The following is a 22,429-nucleotide window of genomic DNA, read 5'->3' on the forward strand; positions in this document are numbered from 1 at the left end:
AACCTATGTTTACATTATTGGAAAACCTTGCAGGAGAATCTATGTAACTCAGTCTACTCCACCAGTGGGGAGAGATAATAATACATAACATCTATTATTTATTAGCTGGTGCTCCCTGTGGAAAGAACCAGCAGATGGAACCAGAGTAGTACATATCTGGGGATACAGTCTTGGCATGATGCACTAGAATGCATATTAGCATGATGCCAATACATGTTCGAGTGATGGGTCAGTGATCATAAGAGTTCACTTAACATTTAAAGAGAACAAAAATATTTCTATCTCTTTGAAATTATGCATGTTGCTGCTTACTCCATAACTTGAACCATTTTAACTGGGTGGTATTTAAAAAAATTAAGATAGTGACCACAACCATGTAATTTAAGCACTTATTTACATGCATCAGGATGTGTAAAAAGGGATAAAACTTTCATCATGTTGTTATGTACTGAGAGACCAAGGTCTACAGCAATAGAGAGAAAATAGCACTATGTGAATTTATTTATTTATTTAATTTATATGCCACCCAGCTCCACATGGACTCTGGGCAGCTTACAATAAAAACAACAATTAATAGTTTAAGAATACCTTAATAACCTTAATAAAACCATGCCTATCTCTCAATCACTCATGGTAGGATCAAGACAGGCCTTTTGGAAAAGCCAGGTCTTAACAGCTTTCCGGAAGGCCAGTAGGGTGGGGGTAGTACGGATCTCCGGAGGTAGTTGCTTCCAGAGCATCGGACTCGCCACAGAGAATGCCCTTCCCGCCGGCTCCGCCAGCCAACCGGTCCACGTTTAAAATATTTTTTAGAGAGCAAGTGGTTTCTCTTGATGGATTAGGAAAGTCTTTGGGACTGCAGAGGTGAGGAGAGATAACAAAGGGCTGCCATGCACAAGACTTCCTCTTTTATAGTGTTGAATTTTTATCTATCATTACCTTATGATTCTTGATGAATGTATCTTTTCTTTACTGAGTGGATATGCACCAAGACAAATTCCTTGTGCATCCAATCACATTTGGCCAATAAAAATCCTCTCCTCTTCACTCCTCCCTTCCCCTCCCCTGTTCTATTCTCCATAAAATAATGCAGAATCTTTTATTGTATTATCAAAAAATCACTGACTCCAATTTCCAGATTTCATGATATTTGTAAAGTCTATAAACTTGAATTTTTGTCTGTTACATGTTTTTATTATTAAAAATGATAACAGTTGTTCATTTAAAAAAAAATTGAGTCAGTGCTTTAAAGTATGGAGCCAACTTTATCTTAATTCTTGCTGATTTTTGTCTGCTTTATATTAAAATTTCAAATGTTTGTTCTTTGCTAATCACACAAAACAGATGGGAATGTGCTTAAATAATTATTCTCTGACAAGGAATGCATTTGTTTAAGTTATTGTATTATGAAATTATTTTGTGTTATTGACAAATTATTATTTTAACACTCAGTGTTATGGCTCGATGCCAGTTTGCAGTGTTGATACAGTCTTGTGACTTCCTCATATTACTTGAAACAAGAGCTCTTTTTGGTGGTAAAAAACCAAGCAGAGCTTGTTCAATTTTGTGAAATTATATGCACGGATTAATACTCTTTGACTATACATTTGTCACACACATAATCTGGATGGCAGACTTAATTTAAACATAAGTTGATTATGAAAGTGGCTGCCCTTTTTGCCAGTATTCATATACAATTTTTAATTTTTTTAAAAAAATGATGCCCATGAGATCAGTACCCTCTGTGGCTACTTTGCAAATAACAAAAAGCTGATTATCTATCAGTGTTCTGTAGTGGGGGAAATCACAAGGAGAATGAAGTTCTAGAGTGCACCTGTAACTTCATAAACCTGTCTCTGTGTCAGTAATCCCCTTGGAATGTAGATAGTGGTGTTTTGGTTTTGGTTTGATAATGTGATTGCTTTCCTGTGGCACAAAACTGATTGAGGATGACTGGTTCTTTCCTGGCTGCTCTGATCCAGCCATAGTCTCAGGGCAACAGGAGCTGGAGGAGGAATTGGCCACAGGCCAGGGGATTGGCAGGATGGCATTGGAGAGAAAGAAGACTACTCAGTCCAGCAGGAAACTCCAGGTAAGTTGACAATATATTGATATCTTAATGGGTACCAGTTGTTTTTTTTAGTGGTTCCATTATGTTGCATTAACATGTACAGTGACACACAAGCTAAACGTGATTAATTTAATTTCAGTGCTTTTGAAATGCACAATTGCCTTATTAATATATGGAAGTTTTCATTGGAAGTGGGAATACTATAGCAAGATGTGGGGTTTTACGTACGTTCATTTTAGTGAGTGTATATTTTTCTTGCATTTAGGAAGATTATGGCTTTGATGGAAAACAGTGCTACGAAGAGTTGAACATCACTTTGGATAGCACTGATTCAACCGAAGGAGAGAACATGGGAGGTTGGTGGCCAGAGTACACTTCTCCTAGTACAGGTGTGGCAAACACTAGACAGTTTATTAAAGCATGCACAATGTCCGTCCATCTTTTTATTTTTCAAATTCAACCAACAAACCATATTATGTTGTGTTTGTATCTATGTTGAATTTTCTTTTGGTTTGCCTTTTTTGTTTCATTTTGAAGCATGTGCGTGCTGGATGAACTGTCTAGTTTTGGTTCAGAACTAGAATTCAGTGGTTGGTTGAAAGATGGATACACCTTTGTGAGTAAAGATTATTGTCATTCATGGTAAGAATGATTTTTTAAAAAACAAAATATAGCTGTGGGAGTGCCTTCACAAGTTATTGTCTTCCGTTCCAGGGATAGATGTCCCATTTTATAGAAAAGGCTACAGTTGCATGCAGAGACATTTACTTTATAAACTGTGATTTAAGTTGTTAAAATGAACCATCTTATTTGTTTTGTCTGGTTCCCCTAAAGTTCAGTTAATAGCTAACATGTTTCACCTCTTACCCTTCAAATATTTTTTAAAAAACATTATACAGTATAATGTAATATATTAACAGTAAGTAAAACTTAAAATAGTTTTTATTAGCAGTATTTGTGAAATGTTGAACCATAAAATTGAGAGTGCAGCATGTCATCAGTTATATTAATTTGTTAAAGCTTTTCTCATTTAAGAAGGCTCCTGAGGTTAATCATGAAGCAGACCTTTAAAATGATTTTAATAAAAGTATTTACAAAAAGGCACTATTCTCCCAGTGTATTACATTAAATATGCATGATACTTTTATTGGATCGTTTGTGTATTTTTGTGACAACAATAAGAAGGAACTACTGTTTGAATTACAAAGGTTTACGGACTGTGGTGGAAGAGTTAGAATTGGAAAGAAATAATTTACAAGAACAGATTCTCTTTTTGGAGGAAAGATGTGGAGACTTGGAAGACAAATTGCAACTCCAAAGTAGAATGGAAGCTCTGCAGGTACGTGTTAGAACTTAGGTGCCACGTTCCACCATAACATCACTGCTTTTAAGCAGTTTGCCATAACCTGAATTCTGTGCTAAAAAATGAACTGGACTGAAATACATTTGCTTGCCTCAACATCATGCAAAAGAATAAGATTGAGACAGGATAATAATTTAATTCCATTCCCTTCAAGCTTTTTCTTAGGTAAGTGATATATATACACATTTATGGTGAAGGGGATATATATATATGTATGTATGTATGTGTGTATGTATGAATGTATGTATGTATGTATATATCTCCCCTTCACCATAAATGTGTATGTGAGCTGCAAGCAGACAAAATATTTGTGGCTGACCTTTTGCAATAGGCTTTGTTCAGATAGGCCTCAGATTATGATCACTTGTTCAATGATCATTTCAAAGTTACATCAGCACTGAATGAGTGGGACTTACAACCAGTCCCTCTGGACATGTAAGTTGCAGCTATTGTAGTATTCCCTAGTCATGTAGTCACTATTTACGAAGTCAGTGGAAAAGACAACAAAGGCTCACAAGTCACTCCTACTCCTCAATTTTTCACTGTAGCATCCACCCACTCACACTCCACATGATATCGGCTCGCAGCACCTGCTTGTGACACTCACCCACCACAGTTCTCACCCACAGTTTTACCTGCTTGCCTGGTACTTCTTCATCTTCCCATATCACAGTCCTATGAGGTCCTCACTTAATGATCCACACAGATACGATGACAAAGGGGCTGTTGGGAGTACGATCACTAAGCAGAGGAGTCACATAATGTACTTTACCATTGTATAACTCAGTGACAGAAAATCTGATTCCAATTGCAGATCTAACTCAAGGGTTATCTATATATGGATACCAGTTAGTATGCATTGATTTGTACAAGCTCAAGGTGAAAATGAGCAAGCCTTGAGTCATGGAGTCATTTTCAAATACAGTGGTACCTCATGATACAAACTTAATTGGTTCCAGGAGGACGTTTGTAAGGTGAAAAGTTCGTAAGATGAAACAATGTTTTCCATAGGAATCAATGTAAAAGTAAATAATGCGTGCAGATCCTTCAGGGAAATCCCAAACTTTAGAAGGGAGGCGAACAGAGGGCAGGGAGGAGCAGCTAAAGGGGGCGGGTGGAAGAAGCAAGGCTAGGCTAAAGGGTGAGTGTGAAGGAATTAAGGCAAAAGACACTCTTTGAGTGCCTGCAAACACACTGTTCTCCTAGTTATTTAAATGCAGTCTTTTCCCCCTCCAAGCCGCCCCTCCCTTTTCTTTCTTCAAAAGACACTCTTTCAGTGCCTGCAAACACGCTGTTCTAGTTATTTGAATGCAGTCTTTTCCCCCTCCAAGCCGCCCCTCCCTTTTCTTTCTTCAAAAGACACTCTTTCAGTGCCTGCAAACACGCTGTTCTCCTAGTTATTTAAATGCAGTCTTTTCCCCCTCCAAGCCGCCCCTCCCTTTCCTTTCTTCAAAAGACACTCTTTCAGTGCCTGCAAACACGCTGTTCTCCTAGTTATTTGAATGCAGTCTTTTCCCCCTCCAAGCCGCCCCTCCCTTTTCTTTCTTCAAAAGACACTCTTTCAGTGCCTGCAAACACGCTGTTCTCCTAGTTATTTAAATGCAGTCTTTTCCCCCTCCAAGCCGCCCCTCCCTTTTCTTTCTTCAAAAGACACTCTTTCAGTGCCTGCAAACACGCTGTTCTAGTTATTTGAATGCAGTCTTTTCCCCCTCCAAGCTGCCCCTCCCTTTTCTTTCTTCAAAAGACACTCTTTCAGTGCCTGCAAACACGCTGTTCTCCTAGTTATTTGAATGCAGTCTTTTCCCCCTCCAAGCCGCCCCTCCCTTTTCTTTCTTCAAAAGACACTCTTTCAGTGCCTGCAAACACGCTGTTCTCCTAGTTATTTGACTGCAGTCTTTTCCCCCTCCAAGCCGCCCCTCCCTTTTCTTTCTTCAAAAGACACTCTTTGAGTGCCTGCAAACACACTGTTCTCCTAGTTATTTAAATGCAGTATTTTCCCCCTCCAAGCCGCCCCTCCCTTTTCTTTCTTCAAAAGACACTCTTTCAGTGCCTGCAAACACGCTGTTCTCCTAGTTATTTAAATGCAGTATTTTCCCCCTCCAAGCCGCCCCTCCCTTTTCTTTCTTCAAAAGACACTCTTTCAGTGCCTGCAAACACGCTGTTCTCCTAGTTATTTGAATGCAGTCTTTTCCCCCTCCAAGCCGCCCCTCCCCTTTCTTTCTTCAAAAAAAAAAGGGGGGGGAGAAACCCCTTCATCCCAGCAGCAGAGGCTTGTGTTCGTAAGGTGAAAATAGTTCAGAAGAAGAGGCAAAAAAATCTTAAACACCGGGTTCGTATCTTGAAAATTTCGTTAGAAGAGGCGTTCGTAAGATGAGGTACCACTGTACTCTCTTCATTCTACTTTCACTGAGACTCTGTTTTCCTCAACAATACTTCAGTTCTAGAATTCATAACTGTACATACTTCATCTTTTTGGCATAGGGTAGGACTTTCCTTATTCACTTGACATCTGAGAGGGGGAAAAAACCCTTCCTTGGTTTATTGTTTTCTTTTATTTTTAATTGTATTTTATTATGTAATATTGATGTATTATTATCTTATGTATTGCTAAATATCTTTACTTATACTTTGCTTCAGGTGTGCTGAGGTATACTACCTCAGACTCCTCTGAATAAAGGCTAGTGAAATATTTTAAATGGCATCAAATACAAACGATCAGTATAGACAAGGAAATAGCCACACAATATACAAGGATGAACATAGATTTATTTGCAATAAAAACAACTGCATTCCATCTGGAAAAAAAGAATAGGCAAACTCAAACTTGTTTTTAGGTCTTCAGTTGCAAATTAGAAATAATTAGTTATATTAGATTTCTTGATTTTTATTCTTCGTTTTATTCTTTGTTCTCTTCACTGGCTAATTTTTACAAGTGCACAGATTTCCTGTCATTCAAATAAAGTCTTTCTACTAGACAATGGTTGAGCTGTAATGTTGTCATATAATTACAGCTTGTACAAAGTTTGGTGGATATCTGGTATATGTACATGTATGAGTCCTTTGGGGTTGGGCGGCATAGAAGTCAAATAAATAATAATATTTACATAGATAGATATAGATATAAAAACATATGGAATAGATGCAGAGAAATGAAGAAGCAGTACTTTTATAATAAAAATAATCTTTGTGCTGATCTGTTAAACTAAATCTGAAATATTTGTTGATTGTCTTATTTAATTTGCATATAACATCTGTGAAGCATACTTGCCTCTCTAAGCTTCATGTTAACAAATAAAATATTGAGTGTGTTACTAATAAATTTGTTAACATAATAATAATGCAAGGCAGACTTCTCAAACATAAAATCATTGCATATTTGGATTGTAACAAAGCATTTCAATACAGGTGACATTTGATGTAGAGGAAGAAGGGCAGCTATTGAGGGCTGTACAGGTGTGTCATGCCCATTCTTAAGTTATATCTTATTTTGGAAGTGATATTTTATATGTTGTCTAATCTAGCCACCTTTTTATGGATTCTGGATTTATGTGAGCCCTTTTCTGTTTATTGCTGTTGTTTGTTTGCAGTTTAACTTTGTGTAGGAGTGCTGTGAGGTTGGGCAGACTAACCAGTTGGATAGCATACCCAGTTCTGTATGTCAGTGGAGCTTGCTTTGGTTCTAATTCCATAATTATTTCACTACTTAATTTTTGAAAAACACATATCACAATCAGTGCAAGTAAAAGAAATGCATTCTAAATTAACAAGTTTAAAGATAAAGCCTTATGAGTGTAATATAAATTTCAGAGCTTTTTAAAATAGGGTTTGATTTTCATGGTTCCTAATTTGAAGCAAGCCACCACTGCATACACGAGCACAGCGTGTTTAATACTGTATGAGCTCATCAGGGTCTCTCCATTTTGATATCCTCATAGTAAAATTACTTGGAGAACCCTTGCAAAAGAAATGTTGAGTATTACAAGTAATATAAATATTTCTGTGGAGGTAGTTCATTAGCTATAGTTATAGAATCTTAACTTGTGTAGTAGTTTAAAGTCAATTATGGTTTTAAATTCAGTGCAATTGATAGATGTGTTGATCACTTTTTGCAGAATGAAAATGATCGTTTGCGGTCCCAACTTGACACGCTTCGCCACCAGCAAACACGTGATACAGAAAAGCACCAAATAGTTCTTTCTAACCTGAATGAGCAACTGAAAGGGTAAAATAAAACATTGCACCATTTGATTGGGGTCTACCTACTAGACTTTTTAAATTTTTCTAGATGCATATAGAAAAACAAACTCTTTTCTCAGATTATTGCTTATAGAGATTGGTTTCTGGATATTTAGAAATATTTGAGTCTTCTACAGCTAGTCAGAAAGCATGATCTCCCCTGGTGATCTCATCCCTTATCACTTCATCAATTGAACATTGTCATCCCCCTAAAGCGGTGCTTCTCAATTTTCTGCTGATATACGTCTCACACACCCCTGCCCGATCTCCCACCCCCAAATTGCACCCCACTGCGAGATGCGCGTCATACTTGACACTTGTACTGGTACCTCTGTTGCCTTCCACGGCATTGTGTCCAGGGCAGCCCATTCTAAAAGAAAAGTTAGAGTTTGAGAAATTTGATTGAACTCACGAGACATTTTCTTTTAGAACAGGCTACCCTGGATAAGATACTGGAACGCAACATCAGGTAGGATGCGTGCCCTACTCCCTGCAGCAAAAAAAAGCACATTCCCCAGGGTCACGTTCTTCTCCTGGTATTGCTCCGCACTCCCAGTGGGGCACGCCCCACTATTTGAGAAGCACCACCCTAAAGGCATCCAGATTTATTCTGTCCTTTCCTCAAATCTGATTTACATATGAGATATTAGAGATCAGAATTGAAAACTGACCTAGGAAAAAAGTATAAAAGAAGGTCCTATTCCACATTACGTTGGGCGTTGCATGCTCTGTTGAATGTATGTGTGTATAAATAATGCTTGCTATATTATTGGTAATACAGTGTTCCCTCGATTTTCGCGGGGGATGCATTCCGAGACCGCCCGTGAAAGTTGAATTTCTGCAAAGTAGAGATGCAGAAGTAAATACACTATTTTTGGCTATGAACAGTACAGTGTTCCCTCGATTTTTGCGGGGGATGCGTTCCGAGACCGTCCGCGAAAGTCAAATTTCCGCGAAGTAGAGATGCGGAAGTAAATACACTATTTTTGGCTATGAACAGTATCACAAGCCTTTCCTTAACACTTTAAACCCCTAAAGTGCAATTTCCCATTCCCTTAGCAACCATTTAGATCATTACTCACTATGTTTATTTATTAAAGTTTATTTAAAAAAATATTTATTAAAGGCAGATGAAAGTTTGGCAATGACATATGACATCACTGGGCAGGAAAAACCGTGGTACAGGGACAAAACCAGCAAAGTATTTTTTAATTAATATTTTTGAAAAACCGTGGTATGGACTTTCCGCGAAGTTCGAACCCGCGAAAATCGAGGGAACACTGTATCACAAGTCTTCCCTTAACACTTTAAACCCTTAAATTACAATTTCCCATTTCCTTAGCAACCATTTACATTATTACTCACCATGTTCATTTATTAAAGTTTATTAAAAAAATATTTATTAAAGGCAGATGAATGTATGGCAAGGACATGGCGAGGGTGGGAAAAACCGTGGTATAGGGAAAAAAACATGTGAAGTATTTTTTAATTAATATTTTTGAAAAACCGTGGTATAGACTTTTCGCGAAGTTCGAACCCGCTAAAATCGTGGGAACCCTGTACAGTACATTTATTGGTAAAGCTAAAGCTAAAATTATTTTTTGACAGATTAAATGAAAGAAATAGTCTATTTGAAACTTTGCTGGCAGAGAAGGAACAAAAGCTTTCAAGTGCAGTGGAAAGATTGGAACAAATGGAAGATAGAAAAAAATCACTTCAGGAAAAAGAGCTTCAGAATAAAGAATTAAGCGAAAGACTTTTGCAAAATGAACAGAAAGTAAGTTGGGCTCTGCCAAATAGGTAGTAAAACATCTGCAAGCCCTAAGAAATTTTCTAAATTACCTTCAAGTTAAAGTGGGTTGTCTTTGTTTTAAGATTTCTTGTTCAGTGATCATTTGGAGTTATGATAATGCTGAATGAGAGGGACTTCTTCCTAGGCCACATAATTGTAACTGTTGCAGCATCTCTGCAGTGAGTTAATCCCTATTTGCAATCTTCACTGCTGGCTTCTGACACATAGAGTTAATGGGGAAGCGGGTAGAAGGTCACAAATGGTGATAATGTTACCATGGGATGTTGCAGCTGTGCAATATTCACTTACCAGCAATTGGGACTGCCGTTGTAAGTCATACGATGATGCACTTTGTGACCACATTGATGAGCGGTGGAACTCCCAGTCCCAATTACCATCAGTAAGTGAGGAATGCCTGTACTTTTATTGTCATACAATAGAGTAACAGCTTGGAATAGTAGATTGTTAAAACTGATGTTCATTTACTGGTAGCCCAAACTTTATAACAATTTAGTTCTGAGAATAAGGAGCTTTTTGTAAATGTGTTAGCTTGGGAAAGTTTAATCATTTTACTTCTTTTTAATGTCAATTATCATTGTATTTTGCTTGTTTTTAAAAGAAAAGTCAGTTTTGCAAGATTATTGTGTATTAATTATCATTAAATTGCATAGACTTGTAATTAACTGCATATTGCTAATAATGAAATGATTTATTTGGTTTAATTATAATTAATTATATCAAATTAAAAACTTATATTTTTGTGAAACCAGCTGGAAGATGTTTTGAAGAAATGCAGTTCTTATGGAGTAGAGTGTTCAGAACAGAAAATAGTTATCAATGAACTAACAGAGAAAGTGTCTTTCTTTAAAGAAAAGGTAAAAAATAAAAGCATTGTTCTTTATGTAAAAATATAGTTTGTTCATGTCTAATCTAGTCATATATGTTATATATACATGCTAAAAAACCTTTCATAACTAGTTAGTTAGTTTAGTTAGTTTACTTTATTGGCATTGCACCTTGTACAACAAAATTAAATGCCATCTTTGGTGTATATTATACATAAAAAAAACACATGCATCCTTCACATTCTATACAACTGTTTCTATATAACTGAAGATACAGTTGGTGAAGGAATCATGATTACTTCCTTAATCCAGGAAATTTTAACTATATTTTTCTTAGCTCCCTGTCTCATGCTACAATCACTTAAGCATGAGCCAGCAATTTTGCCAGCATGATTCAGCTGCCAAAAAAGCCAATGCTGCATCAACAAAGGGAAAGATCATGTGAAGTGTTAGTACCACTTCATAACGCCTTGGTAAGACCACACTTGAAATACTGCATCCAGTTTTGGAAGCTTATCAAGAAAGATGCAACCTGGAATTGGGGACAAATTTTCTGAGAGTGAGAATAATTTATTTATTTATTGGACTTAATTAATTAGTGGAATGGCTTGCCTCCACACGTTATGGATGCTCTATCACTGGAGGATCTTAAGAAGTGTTTGGATAGCTAATTGTCTGCAGTGATATAGAGCAGGGGTGTCAAAATCAATTTTATTGAGGGCTGCATCAATATTATGGTTGCCCTCAAAGATCCAGTAGCTGGGTCGCCATGACTGGGTGGGTATGGCCGGGTGGCCATAGCTGGGTGAGCGTGGCTGGCTCATGCCACTCACTGAGTGCAGCTGATTTGGGATGGCTGACTCTGGTTGGAACAAATCATTAACTCGATGTGGGACAGTTTGGTGCTCCACAAACTCCTTGCATCCCCAAAGTGCTGCTAACCAACTGCAGCATGTGCTTGGATTTGGTTTTTTCCTTTGGTTGATGGCTGTGGTGGGCCAAGGCGATTGGGGCTGGTCCATCACAGTTTCCAGGTCTAAACAACTTGTGGGCTGGATATGGCCCGCATGCCTTGAATTTGACATGTCTGGTATAGAGTTTCCTGCTTGTGCAGGTGATTGGACTAGAAGACCTCCAAGGTTCCTTCCAACTTATTCTGTATTTTTAGTTGCCTGAAATAATTGTAAAAATATCAGAAAGAGAAGAGAGCAAAGGGAAAAGATTTTACTCTTATACTGGTTGGGTTACACTACATGTTTTGGCCAATGATGACATTTATCATTTTTGTTTCCAGACTGCGAAACAAGATGCAGACATGCAGTTGATGCAACAGGACCTGGAACAGACAAATGAAGAACTTGACAGGCTGAACACAAATCATTTAGAAGAAAGATCTCAACTTATTCAAGATCTGCAGAGACGGGAAAGAGAAATTGACAACCTCAAGGAAATGTTGATTGAAAAGGAGAAAGAAATATCTGATCTTTCTTTGAATATGTCTGAATATTCTGAACAGATCAGATGCAAAGATGATGAAATACGGGAGATGGAAAGAGCACTGTCCAAGGCGGAAAAGGAAGTTCAATTGTTGAAAGATGTACAAACAACTGATATGAAAGATGCAAGCATAAAATTTTCAGAACTTAATGAGACGTTAAGAACAATAGAATCGGAGCTGACAATAGCAAACGTTGAAAATGAAGCTAAAACCAAAGAAAATCTGGATCTTACTAAGCAAGTAAAAGAAGCAAACAAATCAATTAAAGAACTCCATTCTGAAATGAAGAATCGTGATATTGCATATAGTAATCAGCTTTTGGAATGTGAATCACAAATTAAATTGCTTAAAGAACAAATAAGTAAATCAACTGAAAAAGTGCAGGAAACAGAGAGAAAATGTAGAGAGGAAATAGAGCAACTTAGAATCCAGCTTAATGAACATATCTCTGCAAAGGAGAAATTAAACAATTTGTTGCAGGAGAAAGAAAACAAAGAACAAAGTTTTATAAATGAATTGAAATTGGTAAAAGAATTACATAATCAACTAATAGTGGAAAGTGCTAAAAAAGATGAAGAATTGTCAAATGTGTCCAGACAGCTTGCTGAACTTACTGAACATCTAGAAATTGCCAAGAAGTCTGTACAAGAAAAAACAGAGGTCATAATGTCATTAAAAGACAAGCTTAAAGCTATAGAACAGCAAAAAGAGGAAGAAAAATTGAAATTTCTTGGCGAACTGGATAACAAAGCAGTGGAATGGAAAAAAATAAAAGAAGAGCTACAAGAGAAACATGAAATAATAAATAAGCTGGAAATGGAAAAACAAGCTAACATCCTGACTAGTAAGGAGTTAGTAGCTGCAGTTGAACAGAAAGAAAAAGATTTAGCAAGTCAGATTAAAGTGACTGAAGATCTAAGAAATGAGAAGCATGTTATTGAGAAAGAAAAGCAACAGCTGGTCAATGATAACGAGAGTTTGTCCAAATTATTGAACGTAAAAGAATGTGAACTGTTGAAAGGTGCTCAATGTATTGAAGAAATGGAAAATAAAATAATTGGTAGTGACAAGGAGAATGAACAATTGATTTTGGAGATTAATCAGGATAGAAGAAAATTAGAAAATAAAGTTAAAGAACTCTCAATTTTTGTGAAAGAAAAAGAAGATTTGATTACAGAGAAAGAGAAGAAATATGAAATATTGGATGAACAGCTCTCGGAGAAAACTGAGTTGACAAAAGAGTTACATCAAGAAATACTATCATTGAATACTCAGCTGAAGGTTGCTAAAGATAGAGAATTGGCAAAAGAAGAAATGTCAAGGAAGGAAGAGTCAGAATATAATAAAATGGTCCAACAGCTTAGTTGTGAGAAAGAAAAAATACTGTCATTACAAAAACAAGTTCAAGACTTAGAAATGGATCTTAACGAAAAATCAAAATCTCTAGAAGAAAAAGATAGGCAGTACGAAACCTTATTAAAACAAATAAAAGAAAAGCAAGCTGATACAATAGCACTGCAGAAAGAATTAGAAAAGCTTCAAGGTATTGGTCAGCAACTATCACATCAGGTTGAAGAAAAAGATGCTACTTTATTATCTCAGGGGCTAGAGTTGGAAGAACTTCATAGGCAAATTGTTAAGAAAACTGAAGAATGTACAGGGTTTAGTGATAAGTTAGCATTATTAGCCAAAGAAGTAGATATTTTGAAATGTGAAAAGGAGAAAGCTTTGACCTTATGTAGCACTAAGTCAGGTGAATGTGAAACTCTTCAGCATCAGTTAATAAAACACCAGAGCGAAACAGTATCCATTAAGCATGAAGCTCATATTTTGAAATTGGAAAATGAAAAATTCAAAAGAAATATTGAAACAATTCATTCAGCATTAGTTAAAAAATGTGGAGGAATAGCTCTTTTAAATGAACAGAATGATTATAATATTTTAGCCTTTGTAGATTATATTGATAGTTTACTAACTGAAATAGAAATGTTAAAAAGTAATTTTCATGATAAAGAATCTCTCCTTTCCCAGAGAGAAGCTTTGGTACAGCAGATTAAAGAAAATAAAGATTTGGAAGAAAAACAGTATTTGCAGACAATTTCAAATTTACAAAACAAAGTCCAGACTTTAGATTGTGAATGCGACAAATTTAAGCTTGAAATACAAGAAAAGAATGAAAATTTGCAGAAACAAGCTCAGGGCTTAAAATTGTTTAAAGATAAATCTGAAGAGTCTGAGTTACTTAGATTTCAACTGTCTGAGAATATGAATGTAATTTCTGACCTCCATTGTCAGCTGAAAAATATGACGCAAAAGATAGAAGAATTAAATAAATTAATTTCAGAAAAGGATACACTTTTAAAACAAAAAGAGGAGGAATATGTTAATTTACAAGCACATAAAACTGAAACTTCCTGTGTGCAGCAGAAAACTATAGAATCATTAATGAATGAAGCAGCACAGTTAAAAGCAAGTATTCTTGAAAAGGAACTGTTGGTAAATAATATTTCTTCCCTTAATAATACCTTGAATGCTGAACTTCAGGACAAAAAGAATGAATATGAGACTCTGAAGAAGCAAGCTACAAATATAGAAGAGTTAAACTTGAGTCTCAAAAGGGAAATGTTTGTTCAGGAGAAATTAATAAATGACATTACTCAGACACTGTCAGAGAAACAGGGTTCTGCTTTGGATAATGCTGATCTTGTGAAACAAGTAAGAGAAGAATTAAAAATAAATGAAGAAAAAAATCAGTTAATTTCACAACTCCATGATCAAATTAATAAACTAACCCAACAAATTCAAAAATTAGAAGACAAAGCGCAAGAAAAAGATAATGCTTTCTTATCTTTGCAGGACAAATTTGCTGCTCAATGTGAGAAAAGGAGTGAACTCAGTTCTGTTTTGAGTGAAAAAGAACAACTTATTGACGGTTTACATAATTCTTTACTTGAGAAAGATGTTAATGTGAAACTAGCAGAGAGTAATGCTCAGGCTCTTAATAATGAGGTGGAGCTTCTTAGAGAAGAACTAGAAAAACGTGCTGTGTCGCTAAAGAAACTTTTGGAAGAAAAAGATGAAAGCTTTGCCACTAGCTACAAGAAAATTAATTCTTTATCAGTTGAATTGGAATCTGCAAAATTAGAGCACCAGAAAGCATTGGAACAAGGTGATCAGTGGAAGCAAAAATTTGAACAGAGTGAAATGGATCTACAAGTTGTACAGGAGAAACACACTGAGCAGATAAAGCATATTGAATACTTAAATTCTGAACTTAACATCCTAAGTTCTAAAACCACTCAAGAATGTCACAATTATATACATTCCATAGAAAAACTGCAACAACAGGTAGATTCTTTAACAAATGATAAAACTGTATTACAAGATAACTTGATTAAGTTGAGTGAAGAAAATAAAGAACTAGTTAAATGCCAGAACCAATTACAGCAGAAATCGAGCGAATTAGAGGAACTTCACACAAAAATAGAAACCAGTGAGAATGAGTCGCAAATACACCTACAGGCCATCTCTACGCAGTTGGAAAATGAGAGAGAACAGTTACTAATGCAGGTTAGTGTAAAGAATCAAGAGATCTCTGAATTAAAACTGAAAATTGAAAAGCTAGAACAAAGTCTCGTTGGGTTAGAAAATAGGCGGGTGGTAGAACTTGATAGGGCAACTCAGCAAATCAAGATTAGTCTTGAACAAGTAAACAGCTTGAAAGATAACATGAAATCAAAAGATACTGAAATTCAGTCTTTGCAGGAAGAACACGAGGTTATTAACAAAGAGTTATTCAAATGCCTGACTTCATTATTAAGAAGTAGGCACTTCATCAGTAACAATGATAATGAAGCTTGTCAGCAACCAACTGAAACTAAGGCTGTGTTAGAAAAAATCTTTATTCTAATAAATAATATTCATAGTAAAGAAGCTGAAGCAATAGAATTGCAGCAAACATTTTTAGAGAAAGAGGAAGAAATAAATTGCTTGAATGATCAGTTGAAAAACATGCAATCTCTGTGGGAAGAAAAAATGATTGTACAGAAGAATGACTTTCAAAATATAAGAGATGCTCAACAATCTGAGACTGAACTCTTATCAAATAGATTAAGTGCTGCTGAAGAAGCTTTAGATAAGCAACTGTCTGTTTGTAAAGAAAATGAGTTTGCATTAACAGAAATGAAGAAACAGAACCTTTTTCTCCAGGGAACGGTAGAAAAATTAGAAGAAGAACTTCAAGAGAGTTGTAAAACCTTAAATAACAAATGTGAAAAAGTTGAAAAACTTTCAGAAGACCTTGAATGCAAAAATCAGATGATAGAAAATTTAATTTCAGAAACTACTCAGCAGAAAGATTTAATTGCCACTCTAGGCCAGCAATTAAAAGAAAAAGATTGCTCAGTTACTCAGATAATGGAATCCACGTCGAATGAAATGGTTAAATTTTCAGAAGAAAAAAATGAACTATCTCTCAAATTGCAACAACTGCAAGGCATGCAGGATAGTATGGCAGAAGAAGCAAGTATATTATTGCAGCAGATAGAAGAATATAAGAAAAAGCTTGAACTTGATCAAATTGTGTTGACCAACAATGAAGCTACAATTAAAGATTTGTTGAATCAGAAAGAACAGACAAATGCTACTTTGGAAAAATTAAGTCAGGAAAAGGAAACTCTGAAAAAGAAGCTTCAGGCAGCTTTGATAATAAGGAAGGATTTAACTCAGAAAATTAAGGAATTTGAAAGGAGTGATCAGGAATATTCAGAAAGAGAATATAATAAAACACAACACTTATTGGAGCAAATTGATGAGTTGACACAGCAGTCTAAACATCTGGAATCTCAACTTACTGATTTGAAGGAACAATTATTAGAAAAAGATTCTAGAATAGATGACATGAACAAAATGTTATCTTCTAAAACAACTTCTCTGGAGATGCTACAGAAGGAGGTTATAAGATTGAAGGAAACCATTGCTGAACAAAAAAGCATGTCTGATATAAATTTAATATGTCTAAATGAGAAAGACTCTTTGCTTGTAGAAATGCAATCTCTGCTATCTGAAAAAGAGAAAACTTATGCTGAGAAATACTCTCAGCTTTTCTTAACCATAGAAAATCTCAAAATTGAAGCATCCAAGAGAGAAGAAACATGCAAGGAAATGAACACATCAGAAGCTGGTGTAAATACGGAAGAACCTTTCCCTAGTGAAATGAATCAGCTGGAGAAAGAGAAGGCACTTTTACATAAGAAAATGCAGGTACTACTTGCAGCCCGTAAAGAAAGCACTAAAACAATTCAGAGACAAAAAGAGGAGTATGCCAAATTAGTAGCAAATTTTGATGAACTAACAAAAAGCCTTGTGTGCATAAAGGAAGACTATAAAGCCCTCCAGATAATTCATCAAAGAAAGTGTGAAGGATTTGAATCTACTATGTCACCAATACACTCTGTGCGTGAAGATTTAGAAAATGCTACAACTCTACATGATGGTGAAAGTGCTAAACAAAAAACACTTGAATCAGAAGAGATGGAAGAGAAAAGTCCTGTTATGTTAGAAAAATCAGAAAGCTTAAGCAAGCTTAAGCTGGCAGTAAAAGAGGATGAGACCTATCACAGCCTTATGAAAGAAAAAGAAACATTTAAGAAAGAATTAAGACAGAAGTCAGATGAACTTGATAGGAAGGAACATGAAATTATGAAACTGAAGTTCAGTGTTGGACAATTGGAACAACAATATAAGCAAGACAATGACAGTATGGTGAATCAGAGAGATTACCTTCGACAACAATTGGAAACTTACAAAGATGACTTGACAGATGTTAGAGCTATTATTGAAACAATAAATGAACCAATTATTTCCCATAAAATAGGTGATGGAGATGATCAGGAACAAGTTGAAAAGTTGAAGCATGATGTTCAGCAAGCCAACATACAAATTTCAGAGAAGGATGAAAAAATAAAAAAATTAAGTGATTCTCTTAATGAGTTCACAGGCAAAATTGATCATCAAAAGGAAATAATGAAAGAAATTTCCCAAATACAACAAAATTTATTGAAACATCAAGAAGAAGCAAAACATTTTAAATTGGTGTTTGAAGATTGGAGGCAAAAAACAGAGGAGTTCACAAGCAACACAGAAAAGTCAAATGAACAATTATTCAACATGAAAGAGGAGTTAAGAGATGTCCGTGAAGAAAATAAAAAACTATTGATAGAATTAAGCATGCTTGGTGAAAAGGGTTTACCGGTTTCTAACGTAAATGAAAATATGGTACATGAAAAAAGTAAGAATCCTGAAACCACACAGTTGCATTTTAATAATGTGCAGCAAAGTAGTGTTCAGAATGTAGACATCTCTAACCCATTGCTGGATGTTTCTTATATAGAGAAAGATTCACTAGATTTTACTTATGTGACAGAAATGACATCAGAAAGACAAAAAAGTCAAGATCATCTTCTAACCATGGGACAAAATGTAAATGTAGGGAACTGTCAACTCCAACAACAGAAGTGTGAAGAAAAAAATAGGGATCATCTGCAAAGAAAGCTGCAAGCTGCTTTAATATCACGGAAGGAAGCTCGGAAAGAAAACAAAGTCCTGAAAGATCAAATGGAGGCACTCGTGTTGGAAAACAAAGAATTAGTTAATAAGACTGATGCTCTTGAACTTCGAGTGTCTGAGCTGAGCAGAGACAAACAAGATTTGAATGAAATTTTGTGTAAAAGGGAGGTTCTTGCAACAGAAAACGTTAGTTTATTAATTGAAAATGAAAATCTAACTGCTGCGTGTGAAAGTCTCAAGTCTGCAATGGAAACTATAGCCCAGGAGAAAGAAGCCTTTTCTTTTCAATTAAATTCCTTAAAGGATTCTCAGACAGTTGAATTGACAGATTGGAAAACTAAACATAATGAATTAAAGGAAGAATATGAATCATTACTTCAGGCCTATGAAAATGTTAGTAGTAAAATAGCAGAAATGAGGCAGGTTATTGATGTGACTAGAAAAGAAAAACAGGAAGCTCTTCATAAAATAAGTTTGAGAGAGTCTGATAAACAAGAACTTCAAAAGTTGCTTCAAGAAGCAAGGGATGAAAATGCCATTGTGAAAGATCAGCTAGAACAACTGGTTGAATCAAAAAGCAACGAAATCACTGCACTATATACTAAAGCAGAAGAGCAGGCTTTTAAGCACAACTTATGTTTGGAAGAACATAAAAAAATGATTGATGAATCTGCTCTTCAGAACAATAAGCTAATAGAAGAAAACGAACATTTAAAAGGAATCTCTGAGACATTAAAACAAGACCTAGAAAAAAATCAGAAAGAAAATGTATCTCTTTGGGAAGATTTTAATCTAGTAAAATCTGCTCTGAAAGATCTCCAGACCCAATTGGGATTGAAGAAATTTGATGTATCATCTGAAATTAGTGAAAGAGACTCCTTAGCAAAATATATTCATTTGTTAGCTGAAGAGATCTTAGGGAAAAAAGAGGAACATATGCATATATTAAAACAAGAAAACAAAATTATATCAGAAAGATTAAAAGACGATCAAGATAAAGACAATTTATTTAAGTTAGAAAATTATTCTAAAAGCTTTAATCAAGAAATAGTAAGCCTGGATGAGAAAATTAAAATATTAGAAGATGACAAATCTCTGTTACAAGAAGAATTAGAAAATGTTCAACAAATATCTTATAAAGTAAAAAATGAAAAAGAATTTTTGGAGACCGAGTTGCTCAATCACATAAAAAAATTGGATCAAATGACAGACAGATTGAATGCCAAGGAATTACAAATAAATTTACTCACACAGCAACTAGAAGATATAGAATCAGAGAAATATAGCACGATTAGAGAAAAAGAAGAGCAGCAGCAGGTTATCAGAGTATTTGAAGAAAAAATAAAATCTGCTCAGAGGGACAATAATGGGACAAAGAACAGAACAAAGGAATTACAAGAGCTGCTCAAAGAAAAACAACAAGAAATTAACCAATTGCAAACGGATTCTATTAAATACCAGCTAATAATTTTAGATTTGGAAAAATCACTGAAATTGTCACAAACAAGAAATGAAAAAACTGAGAAAGATTTAAGCAACGTAGAAGAAAAACTTATTAAATCAAATGAAGAGTTGCAGAGACTAGCTGAAAAATTCTCTTCACAGAAGACCTTGCTGGATGAAGCTACGGCTGAAATAGAAAAACTAGCCATTGAAAACCTAAACAGTAAAAAAGAGCTTAAAAAGAAAGAGAATCAGATATTAGTTCAGAAGAGACAATATGAACACGGGCTTCAGAAGCTAAAAACAACTTGCCCAAAAGAATGGTCAGACTTAGAAGAAAAATTCCATATTCTCCAGCAAAACAAAAAGGAAATCCTTGGTGAACATCCTATGCAGAGAGAAGCCGGCATTAGGGATTCTCAGAATAAGAACCTTCAAAATGATTTGAATGATGATCTAGTGAGATTGGCAGCTTTTCCCTACTCTCTTCCAAGAGACAGGGACAGTGCCATTGAGAATAAACAGCAACAAGCAGAGACCAGTGGTAGATTAATAACATCCTTACAAGAAGAAACAGAAATAAAATTGTCTCAAATTCAAGAATTGGAACTTAAAAGTCCCATGTCAGAAGAGGGTGTCATGCAGTCTCCCGTAGATTCACACAGTTTCAATGAGTTTTCTCAAATGAAGGCAGAGAATATCACTTTGTGGAATAAACTGCATATGTTGACAGCTTCTCTGGCATCAAAGGAAGATGCTTTGCAGGCATTAATTAAAGAAAACAGATCTCTTAACCACCTTATAAAAAATAATACTGTTGAAAAAGAGATGGAAGCACTGAAGAAAAATTTGACAAGAAAAGAACAGGAAACACAACAGCTTCTGTTAGAAAAAAGGGAAACTGAAGCTGAGTTGGAAAAGCAGTTGACCATTTCTGATCACATGAAGCTAATGCTGAATAAGAAAGACATGGAAATTTCTGTTCTGATTTCATCAAAAGACATCGACACTTCCGGCTATCTCACTCAGATACGAACACTGCATCCACAGCAAATTTCAGAGTATGAGCAGCAGATAAAATGTCTACAGATAGTCAAAGAGCAGTCAGATGAAACTTCTCAGAAGATGCAAAATGAATTTAAAAATGTACAGATGAAAGTTGACAAAGCATCTCAGGATAGGGCTGAGATTGCCAGTGAAGTAGATACTTTAAAGAAGGCAATGTCATCGCTTCAGAATGACAGAGATTTTCTTCTTTCTGAGCATAAATATCTAGAGTCTGAACACAGAGATGTTTTATCTGAGAAAGAGAGGTTAATAACTGACAATGCTAATGAGACTAGGACATTGAAACAAGAAATAAGGAAGCTCTTGAATCGGGTAGATGATCTTCATTCTGAAAACGCAATGCTCACTGCACAACTCTTAAAGTATAGGGAAGATCTGAATCAAGTGTTGTCTCTAAAAGATAACCAATTGAAAGAATTACTTACAGAAAAGTTGGATTACATTAAGACTCTTCAACAGGAAAAATTTGAACTTCTGAAAAAAATGAAGGAACTCCAACTGTCCATGAAAGTACAGGAGGAGATAAGTGATTCACTAAGACTGGAAAATGGAAAATTAACATCAAAAGTGTGTGACTTGGAGATTCTGATTACTTCTGTAAATAAGATGCATTTGAAGGGAAATAGACTTGATCAGAAAAAAGAACCTCATATTGATTCGGGGCCAGAAGAAAATTTAGAGCTATTACCTGCACTCCAGGAATTTTTTAGCAAAGAGAAAATAAATAGAAACAGTGATGCTCGATTACAGGACAATGAAACCATTGAATTACCACAAAGATTGTTAGAAGTCCAACTGCAGAATAAAGAACTAAGATCTGAACTTGAATCTTTTGGAAAAGCTATGACAGCTCTGCAGCATGATAGAGAGAGATTAATGGAAGATTTCAAGGCTTTTCAAAACAAATCTGCTTCTGAACTTGCATATGAAAAAAATAAAGCGGATAAATATGAAGCTGAACTTAAAGATTTTAAATCAAATATTCTTGGTGTGATGGGGAAAAATGTCTTTTTAAGTCAGACACTGTTAAAAACTGAAGGCAACTTCACCCTTCATCAGCTGACTGGTGAATTTGAAAACCTGTGCAAGAGATTGAAAATCCAAAACCTTGAAATCAGTAGACTTTCCTCTGAGTGTGAGACTTATGTTCAACAGATGAGTGCCTTTTCTAAGGCTATGGCCAGTCTTCAGGATGATCGAGATAGACTTTTGCAGGAAATTTCCAAGCTGAAAGTAGCTCATGAAGCTAAACAGGGCACAAATCCAGTTTCTATACCATATGACTGCAACAATGAGATTAGTTCACTTAAACATAATTTGAAGAGTCTTCAAGTGGATAGGGACAGACTGGTAAGTTGATGCCTTACAATATTATACAAAATAGAGGCTAAGATTGCAATATTATGCTCACCCAGGAGTAGGTAACATCAAAGACAGTGGGACTTACTTCTTCAGAGTATATAAATAATATATAATTAGATAGATAGATAGATAGATAGATAGATAGATAGATAGATAGATAGATAGATAGATAGATAGATAGATA

The 22,429-nt window shown here is 35.4% G+C and overlaps 1 protein-coding gene across 5 annotated transcripts in view; it reads left to right on the forward strand.

The window, feature by feature from the left end:
- Nucleotides 1-22,429, forward strand: part of LOC139172328 (golgin subfamily B member 1-like) — a 51,591-nt gene that overhangs the window by 19,828 nt on the left and 9,334 nt on the right. For 3 of the 5 annotated variants that reach the window (XM_070761337.1, XM_070761347.1, XM_070761356.1), the window contains 7 exons: nt 1,983-2,092; nt 2,337-2,460; nt 3,280-3,410; nt 7,547-7,656; nt 9,279-9,447; nt 10,233-10,337; nt 11,602-22,233. In XM_070761337.1, the coding sequence (XP_070617438.1) occupies nt 1,983-2,092; nt 2,337-2,460; nt 3,280-3,410; nt 7,547-7,656; nt 9,279-9,447; nt 10,233-10,337; nt 11,602-22,233 (11,381 nt within the window). Of the gene's footprint in view, nt 1-1,982; nt 2,093-2,336; nt 2,461-3,279; nt 3,411-6,839; nt 6,888-7,546; nt 7,657-9,278; nt 9,448-10,232; nt 10,338-11,601; nt 22,234-22,429 lie in introns of all 5 variants that reach the window. The other 2 variants (XM_070761316.1, XM_070761326.1) reach the window with 1 other exon arrangement.

Source organism: Erythrolamprus reginae, chromosome 1 (assembly GCF_031021105.1).
Source record: "Erythrolamprus reginae isolate rEryReg1 chromosome 1, rEryReg1.hap1, whole genome shotgun sequence".
Classification (NCBI taxonomy): domain Eukaryota; kingdom Metazoa; phylum Chordata; class Lepidosauria; order Squamata; family Dipsadidae; genus Erythrolamprus; species Erythrolamprus reginae.